The sequence below is a fragment of the Apaloderma vittatum genome, unplaced genomic scaffold, assembly GCF_000703405.1.
Source record: "Apaloderma vittatum isolate BGI_N311 unplaced genomic scaffold, ASM70340v1 scaffold10762, whole genome shotgun sequence".
In the NCBI taxonomy this organism is placed as follows: Eukaryota; Metazoa; Chordata; class Aves; order Trogoniformes; family Trogonidae; genus Apaloderma; species Apaloderma vittatum.
In genome coordinates, this window is record NW_009704186.1 from 10,860 (window position 1) to 21,055 (window position 10,196).

At 38.2% G+C, this 10,196-nt stretch overlaps 1 protein-coding gene across 1 annotated transcript in view; it reads right to left on the minus strand.

Annotated features, from left to right (window-relative positions):
• Nucleotides 1–10,196, minus strand: part of LOC104270545 (adenylate cyclase type 2-like) — a 26,940-nt gene that overhangs the window by 4,194 nt on the left and 12,550 nt on the right. Inside the window, exons 5-7 of the mRNA XM_009864941.1 lie at nucleotides 5,702–5,848; nucleotides 4,452–4,559; nucleotides 2,017–2,131 (exon numbers count right to left, since the gene is read on the minus strand). Coding sequence (XP_009863243.1) covers nucleotides 2,017–2,131; nucleotides 4,452–4,559; nucleotides 5,702–5,848 — 370 coding nt within the window. The remainder of the gene's footprint in view (nucleotides 1–2,016; nucleotides 2,132–4,451; nucleotides 4,560–5,701; nucleotides 5,849–10,196) is intronic.

Sequence of the window (10,196 nt, forward strand, 5' to 3'; positions counted from 1 at the left end):
CAGACAAAGAATATATCGTTCCAAAATATCCTCAGCCTGGCCTTAACAGCATGCCCTAGGGAACAGGGATCCCCATGCTTAAGCAGTCTCAACCAAAAGCAGGAACTGAATTAAGGTCTCCTACAACACAGACAAATGTTCTAACTATGAAGCTATATGGAAAACAACATGTCAGCCTCTATACTGTCCTGAAAAAAAGCAGTACCTGTGCAAAACTTGCTGCAAAAGTGTATCTGAGCTTGTCTAATAAATCAAGCACCTTAGCTAAGTGAAGAAGAGGAACGCCTGAAACATAATCTCGGTGCTCTCCTTCCTTGCCTAATGTCAGAGAACGCTGTGGACCTCCCAAGGCACAATGAACATTTCAGGCACTCACAGAAAATAAAGGTTGAAATCTGAGACCTCTAGTGTGTTGCAATAATTCTGGGGTTAGAAAATGACTAAGGGAGGCTTTCACAAATGGCAGTTTGTAGATGTTCAAATGTTTCTGCGGCACTAATTGCTATGGGTATCAGAGGCTGTCATGGCTGTCATATGGTGAGAAGCAGAAAAGAAGTGAAGTTGGGAAGTGAAGATTTCAGTGGCGGCTATACTGGATTTGAGTGGCAAAAGTGATGGGTTTGTCCCTTTATAGATTTAATCATTCCACATTTCATGGAACAAAGGAGACTGACTTCTCTAGAATCTACAGCAAACACTTTAAAAATCACAAGTAGGTATCTTTTTTCCCCCCTAGAAAGTCTGCTTCACGATCCCCACTTTAAAGAGAGTCAGTATTGCTTTAATCAGTTTGCACATTTAGCCCTGACACTCAGCGTCTCTTTATCTGTACCAACGCTGCTGACACCTCTGCAAGTATGTGGCATGTCACCTATGGCAAGAAGAGAATTTTTAATCTGTACAGAAATATGGTATCTCTACACGTTTCTTTTAAGCCCACCAAGTTCTGTAACACTCTGAGACAGAAGCAAACTTCAGATTTGCTTTGTCATTTTTTAATTCTAGCAAGGAATATAAAACACACTGGCAATGGAGTGGTCTTACTGAAGTCAGAAGAGAGCAAGTCTTGCCAGTGGGTGGCACTGTGAAATAAACATGAGAGGAGCAGCCGAAAGGAAAAGCAAGCAACACAGCAAGAAAAAAGACAAGACAGGAGAATAACTGTTGGAAATCAAATACTTCTGACATGTTTACAGGATTTATGGGTTTCCAGCATTTATTTACTGCTTTCATTTCACACTTTCCAAGTTACATATTGCATTGTAAAACTGCTGTGTACTGCTATAAGGAAATAAACATTTTGGAACATATGGTTCTTGACCGGCTTTGAATTCATTTATTTCATCATTCTTTCCATGGCTTACTGCAGCTGCCTGTTTCTTTTTTAAAATACTACGATGCAGAAATGGAAGCAACTAGAAGCTGAATTATAAGAGATACTCCTTTCATATATAACAACTTTGCTCTTAATTGTCAATATCCAAAGAATAATAAAAAGACAATTATCCTACTTCAACTAACACTGGGAAGGAAAGGGTGAATTTTTGTATGCTTGTTTAGTTTAGTACATCTGAAATATTAAACTCCAGCCTTGCTGGCCCTTCACAGCTCTTGTCCTCCAAGACCATTTAAATGGTTTTTGAAAGCCATGTGCAGAATTTTCTTGTGTCCTTTGGTATTGATAACCTTAAAAATGTATGCAGTTAATAATCTCTACAACAATTATAATAGGTTTACCATAAAACCATTCAGAGCCATGGAAATGTATTTTTTAATCTGGTCTTTACTTAAGAATACTGCCCTTTTCTGAGTCCTGCCTTGAAGCAATCCCTGTGACAACAGAAGCTCTGGTTAGTGGGCAATACTACGCAGGCTGCCTTTAAACAGGGTAAGGATGGTGCTATTTACCCTCACAGGCCTTTTAATCAGTTCTATTAATACTTTAATCAGCTGCTATTTCACACCAAACTCTCCCCCTCCTTCATGATATTCTCATAAAGATCCTGTGATACATACCTACTCGTAACTTGAAGTCATTGAATGAATGCTTGTTTATGACATCCAGTTTGGCCACCAAGGCAAATGCGAACTCCACCATGGTTCCTATGTGCATATATTGTCGTTCAGGTTCCTGAATTCAAACAGCCAAACACACAGTAAAGTAAGATTCCTTAGCCCCAGCTGCTGTGAAAATACAACCAAAATATGCTGAACACTTGAAATCACTTAAACCCTTAAGAACGTCCTAATGCCAGCAGGCAGCAGCAGCAGCGAAGTAATGTAGAAGATGGTGCCCTTTCCAGCATCAGTTAGATCAAACAATGGCCAAGAGACCAGGATGCATTTTACTTACACAGTCAGGCACTCTAGAGATGATAAATCCAAAACATGCTTAATGTAATGTTTTGATTGTCAAATAACTGATTAGCTGCTACGTAATCCCACAGGCACTTAATGTCTATGTGTGCCTAAGATTTGCTCATTGGTTTTCTCTATGTCTCTGTTTCTATTTTATGGCCTTTAATAACAAATTATGCTTGTGGACAGCCTCACAGAGACTCCCTCCTCTCACTGGTGCACAGCTCAGCAACCTGGTTAACACTTAAGATCACAAAATCATAGAGTGTCTTGGGCTAGAAGGGACTTTTCGTCCAAACCCTCTGCAGTGAGCAGGGACATCTTTAACTAGATCAGGTTGCTCAGAGCCCCATCAAGCCTGACCTTGAATGCCTCCAGGGATGGAGCTTCTACCACCTCTCCAGGCAACTTGTCCCAGTGTTTCATCATCTTCATTGTAAAGAACTTTTTACTAACATCTAATCTAAATGGACCTTGCTCTAGTCTAAAACCATTGCCCATAGATCCAGTGAAATTCAGTTTTAAGAGTTTCTCCACTGATCTCACCTGGTAGATAAGCAAGCACCTCTGAGAACATCTAATAGACCTTGAAATTAATAAAATGCAAGAGGATGAGAGGAAGAAGGCAACCCATCCTCTGTTCACTAATTCATCAGCTCAGAGCTTACACCACTCATAAAGGCTATAGAACTTAATGCCTCTTCATACATCAACAGTATAGCTTAATTTCTAAATACTGGTTTGACTCCCCTCAGGCTGAGAAGAAAATTGATTTTTGTGCTTCTGTAATCCAGGGTAGGACTCTGACATGGGAATGATTTCATAAGAGATGGGCTCAACAGATCTCTATGAGAAATCACTGCATCTTCCTCAATTCTTGAGATAAAGTGACAGAAAAGATAGACAGATGACAACTTCAGGAGATGATTCATATGAGTAGATATAACACCCTAGGTGGGACAGTTGTGGTGCTTGCCAGAGCAGCTGTTTAGATGAATGAAACCCGTTTCCTTTGGAGTTTGCTCCTAGCTAAGACAGATGGCTTCCTGTTCAGCTGATGCATTTAGACCCCTCTCCTTAGTCTTCCTTGGGCACTTGTATGAAGCTGGGGGTGGTTCCCAGCAGTGTGCTTAGCACTCAGTCACTAACACACTAGGTACTGCGGAATCTGTGCATCTTTGGGTATCTGGACTGAAGGATGCTGAGTTCTGGTGGATTTCTTTTGAAAAAGTGTACTAACTCACCAGAACATTACAACTTGGATCTCTTGATTGACAGATTGTGGAAATAACTTAAATGTGCACACACTAGTTTTAGCTGTGATCGAGAGCTCCTCTATGTCTTCTCATCTCCAGTCTACATTTCTGCATTTCCTTCATCCCCTTCACCTCCCTGTATTAAATGTCAGAACTAATTTAAAATAATTTTTTTTTTGTCCTCAGGTTCCGTAGAGTCTATAGTTCAGGTGTTAATTGCTTCTGTCTAGAAGGAACTTGAGTTTGGCAAGAGCACATTAATCCTTAGCAGAGAATGTGTTGATGCATAATTGCTGTCTCTCTGTCACTAACCTGTACTACTCTAAAGATCATGGCAAAAGCAAGGGTTTTGCTTAGAAGTTCTTCTCTGAACTTCGTTTCTGCTGACTGCAGTTCCCAATCCTACCCTGTTAAGTCAACCAGAAACAAAGGAACACATTCTCAGTCCTGAGTCGGAGGGTTCAGGAAGCGTACAGTTGGTACGGCTACCCAGCCCTCCCAGCTTACAATGGAAAGTACTCATTCTTGCAGTCTTTTGTACACTTTATAAATCCAGCTCTGCTGCATCATGTAGGAATAAAGTGCTGTATTGTATTCAGAGGAGAAGGTCTGGTTTAGACTTAGCAAATACAGAGGTGGCGTTTTCAAACCACAATGTGAAAAACAATAGTTCACAGAGACTACTGAACTAAAGTATACACTTATCCAGTACAATACAGTCTACATTAATAAGAAAAAAGCTAGATCACAACCTTATACATAACCTATGGTTTAACAAACAGAATTTTAGCCTTCATTTGAACATGTTTTTTACTAAGCAGGAACCTTTTCCTGTACCTGACACTGTTCTTGGTTGGGTGTAGCACTCAGCCCTGTTGCTGCCATGTAAGTGCTTCCAATGGTCTTTATCTTTTCAACTCCACTGAACTTTGGCTTTGACAATAACTGTAAAACAAGGATGATTATTTATTATTCAGATCAGCAGCCTTGTTACTCTAACAGCATTGCTACTCTAACAGCATTCAAAGCATTAATTCTTAGAATAGTCTCTTAACAGATCCCAAATGGCTTCACAAATACATACAGAATGAAGGACTTAAGGATGGATAAAACAATAGTTACAACCTCCTCCTCCAAAAAAAGGAATTTCTGTCTGCTTAACATACCTTTTTATTATAAAGGGACTATATTAATAGTAATGAGAATAAATTACACCTTATCATACATACAGCTCTTAAAGTCACTAGACTTTGCACTCATTTGATATTGGAATTGAGTTACCATGTGAGCCAACAGTTAAGCTTTAAGCAGCTTTCTGAAAGTAAGCATCTCTTCTGTGCCAACGGGACAAAAATCCAAAGATTTCAGTTCATACCTAAAGCTGTTTAGTACATTCCAATGTTCTCCAAATGTGTTTGCTGCTAAAATAGCCTCTACAGCTGCAGATTTGCAAATCCAGACTGTGCTGAGTTATGACACAATCTTAATGCCTTTTTCTGGTATCTTCATCGCTAATAACTTCCTTTAAGACACATAAAGTTCTCAGTAAGACCTTTACAGCTGCCTTTTCACAATCCATCTATAGTCATACAGTGTACTTGCTTGTAACTTCAGAGAATGAAATACTGAAACTTATAGAATCCTCTGAGTCGCTCATGTATCACCTGACCAACGTTCTTTACAATGAGACCAACGCAAATCAGGTATAACCCAAAGATGCATCATTTTAGAGGAACAGATTTACATACCTGACTTTAGTCACTAGAATTGAGAAAATGTAGTTAGTATATGGCATGTAATAAAACTGCCTAATTAATTGCAGCTAAAGGGAAAAAAACTTCCATCAGATATACACACAGAATTCTCATTATAGCAAATCAAAAGTAATTGAGTATGATGTCAGATCAATATCTGATTTATCCCACATAAATCTTTTTCCTTTAATACTCCCTGTAATTTCCACGTGACTAGGCACACAAAAGTTCTCTTCTGACAGCTCTTCCACTCTCAAGTATGTTTGCTTACTGTTGCATATCCTGAGTTATCAAGACTGAAATCATATGTTGATTGTTGTTAGAAGTACATACATCATCAAAGTCAGCAATGATCTCATTTAGCAGCCTGAGACATTCCAAGCCTTCCTTATTAACATCAGATTCTGTGTAAAATTCCTTGAAATCTGGAACAGAGGCAAACATGACACAGACGCAGTCGTATGACTGATGATACAGATCCTGTCCAAAAGAAAACAGAATAGAGAAAAAATGTCATATCCAGCTCTAAATAAAGATTTCCCTGTTAATATGCAGTGTCCTGGTTCTGATAAAGGAGTTGTTGCAGTGGTTAGAATGTCTAAAGACAGTAGTTGAGTATTTTTTGCATATAGTTGCATTTTATTAATTTTAAACAGTTTGTAAACCTGTTTATTAAAGGGATTCAACATATACAGCTGAAAATATTTTAGTGAGTTAAAGTTACTTTTTTTCCTTCTGAATAATAATTCTGTGAATACACAATGTTCACTAATTTACTAGTGAGAATTTATCAGGCTTCTCATGAAGAGATTTTGGCCTGACTTGCATGGCTGAAACTATGTTTTGCAAAGCAGTATCTAATTTATTATGTTTGTTATTGTGCTACATTGCTAATTAGAAAACAACCAAAATCACAAACCTAATGCAGTACAAATGCATAATGAAACACACTCCTGACAATTCCTAACTTAAAATGACAGGATGCCTAATAGGACAAAATAATTGTCATTTCTTTTCTATAAACCAGTAGATGAGGCAAAGGGAAAGAAGTCACCTGAACTAAAACTTATTTATGTCAGATTCTTCACTGACTTCTGTGACCGCTGAAATGAGAGCACCTCTGCTCCACAGGAAGATTCTGGTGCTAAAAATGACCACACCATTCCCCTCCCTGCCTTTAGCTTCCTCTTCACTGCCCTTAGAATATCTTTTTTTTCATGACAAATCCACATTCTAAAAAAAGGAAAGAAAGAATATTTATTAAACTAATACTTAAAAAAAAGGGATCATCTATATACAAAGGTAACCGCAGCAATAAAAGATGCTGTAAATTACTCTAAAGTCAAATTCCATTCAAGTTATTATTTGAGTTAAATGAGGATTTCAATACTCATGTGAATAAGGCAAATCGGATTTGTTCTGTGTTTTCAAGAAGCATCAGATGTTATGCCGCTATTTACTTAGGGAGGCTTGGTTTTTTGCAGTTTTGCTGGTGGTGGGTTTCTTCTGGAAGAACCTGGTGTATTTGTACACACATGTCTACAGACATAGTGAACTTCTGCTGGTGCTGTATAACTGAAAAATAGCAGAACTACAGGAAAACTGTGGACTGGAATAAGGCAGTGGACTGTGCTTATTCCAGAACAGGTGAGGGAAATTTCTGAGCAAACACGAAATGATGGTGGGCAGGAAGGAAGACGGGCAGCTGGAGAAGGTAGATGATTTGTTACTAGATTTTTCTGCCCCTTTATTTTCTAAGGATTCCATAACCAGGGCATCACCAGAGTTGCCTCTGGGCAGTGCAGATGGACTACAGCATTGCAATTCATCATTATTATTTATGTTCTTACAGCTGAGCTGGTTGAAATCGCCCATCTGCACCTGACATCCAGCCTACAGCCATATATACAAAATCAGTATCACTTTAATGTGACCTGATTGTGCAAATGAAAAGCAACTAAACAAAAGGTCCAAGCTGATGATTTCACTGTCAGATCACTACTGAACTTGAAAGGAGTTATCCATTCCCCGTGTCTCCTTGCCAAGAGACGTTTTCATAAAGAACCAATATTGTGACTTTTTTTCCCCCCTTATCAGTTTTATCCATCTCCATAAATGTGTGGTTAATACATTTAATCCATATCACATTCAAATGGTAAGGAGAAGGAACCACTCGGGCTGGAGGATGTAAACTGAATTTAGGCAATTTAAATTGTACTTGACCTAAGTTTTTAATTTACAGCACACATCCTGTATGTCCTACACTGTTGGTACAGATAGGTAGTTGTGCCTATCTGGAAGATCATTTTAATGCCAGATGGGTAGAATCTCCTCAGATAGTGTTTCTCTCTCTGTCACTATGAAAAAAGATCTTAAGAGCTGATTTTTTTTCGTAATGTAGGCACTCAGATGTGCCTAAAACTATACAAAATGATTGACTCTAAGAAATTCAGAAGCTCAGGCCCCAAATGACCTCGCTTTACTCCCATCTCCCACATCTAAACCCAATGTTTCAGCGACATACACTGGTGCCTGTCTTAAGTATGTACGCACCTGGACTTGCACAGAAATACTCAAATTAGCTTGAAATTAGTTAAGTGGAGCAGTAGATTAACAGGCTTACTCCTCAAATGTTTAGCATTTGCAGTCTGCATTTTGCTTCAAATTTGCCTCAGGCATGTTTACACTGAAGCCACAATAACATTTGCATATAAATACAGTCAAAAGTTAAGATCTGCTGTGCTAAATGCTTTTCATAGGCAAGTTAGCAGATTAGGTACAGAGATTACATTCTGTGCTTAATGCAGCTTTCTGTAAATCACCTTCCTTGTAACTTGATTTCAACTTTGGGTGAAGGAATTCAGGCCACACACATGGGGCTGGTTATTAAACGAAGACTGCTTCACAAATATAGGGCCTTGGTAATAAAGAAGGGGAAATTCAGCATTATATAAAAGACTGGAGGGAGATACAAGAGTATTTGGAGCAGAATGTAGGAAATTAATACTCAAAACATGGATTACTACACAGAGTTTTGAAAGCTGACCTGACAAAATAAAAAGTTTTATACATTTGTGACAAATATTTTTTAATATAATTTTGTTCATATTCCTACCAGCTTGAAAAATCCATTAAGATTAATCCAGCTACGTTAATGGTACAGTTATAAATATATTAATACACAATTCTATTGTCTTATGCATTTTGTTAATTAGCAAAAAAAAAAAAGTTGGCTTAATTTACCAGATAAACATTAAATAGTAGCTGTTTTATTGCTTTATTGATTCCTGATGATTTTTGCATCCTGGGAATGCAAAATGTGCCAGAGTTACACTACTGATGAGATACTGGTTGTAAAGTTTGTGAAATGGACAAAAATGTAGGCATGGAGGTGATGTTGGGACAGTGCCGTATCTGAAGTAGGACATGGAAATTAACATCATCTAAAGTTTTATTTGAGAATATAACTTCAAGTCGTAAGAACACATGTAGGAGCTACAACTGATCCCTTATAAGAAAAGGAGACCAATTATGCAGTGCTGTAGGCATATGATATTACTGAATAATAGGAAGTGGAGATGTTAGAAAATGGTTTCATTTTTCCACTTCATAATACAAGGACCAAAAGATAAATATAACACTTAGAAGTAGAAAAGGGAAAAATATTTTACATAAAAGATATATTAACAAATATTTCAACACTATTCAACAACGTGAAAGATGAGCTTAGAGGGTTAAAAATCGGAATGCTGATGTGAATACTATAAAAATGCATAACTAGGAACTGTGTAAAAAGCATCTGCAGAAGCAAAATATGCCCTTACATTTACAGATAAAAGCAGAAGAGTGAATAGCACATTAATCTTCAGCTGTTCCTCAAATTTTTGCTGAAGTATCTAACACTGAGTACTGCCTGGGCCCTGCAGCTGACTGGACTGCTGATGGGTGGCAACTCCTGTCTTACTACGATTGCCACTGAAAAAACCATCTGTCTTACAGACTTAGGCACAGAGCCCTAATTAGCTATTAGGAAGTGCCTTTGCTGTCTTCCCTGAAAGTAGAAGTCTTGCCCATGATAAATCATGGCAACTTGCACAATGCATAATCATCAAGAAGAGAAAAATGACTGAGCGAAAGACAGAAGCAGAGATTCAAATAAAAGTGCTGTTGTGACATGGGAAGATCAGTCTGCTTTATGTTGTTGGCTCTCCACTCAGTATGGGACAACCAACCTGTAAGAAAGTGTTGCATGCCTGACACAGTTACAGACACAAATCTTCTTTTCCCTTTATAACCAGAGTTATCACTCCTTCCTCTCTTCCACCTCAAAAATAAATGAACACATTATTTATAATCACTTGTCGCATGCTGAAGCTCAGCAGCAATGTCCCATTTTTCATCCTTCCTCTCTAATACTGGGACAATATCCATCCCCACTGACACACTATAGTGTAATACTCACATGAAAACAGCAACAAATGGCACTGTTTATAACCAGATAAGCAGTAATTGTGGCTGTCACAATAAACATCAGAGAATTTTAAGGAGGCATTCCGAGCTAGTTTGTTTACATCATCCATAATAGTAAAGGCTGTGGCAATTGGGTGTCTTAATTTTCCTACAAGTACTTCTCTTGAAACAGTACTCTCCAAAATGTTTAATCAGAAAATTAAATGCAACGAATTAAATTCCAGGAAGGAACAGCTCTGCTTCTTTCAACAGCAATAAAACCATCTTGTCTTCAGCACTCAATCCCTTCCTTCTTTTTCTCCTCTCCTCTCCTCTCCTCTCCTCTCCTCTCCTCTCCTCTCCTCTCCTCTCCTCTCCT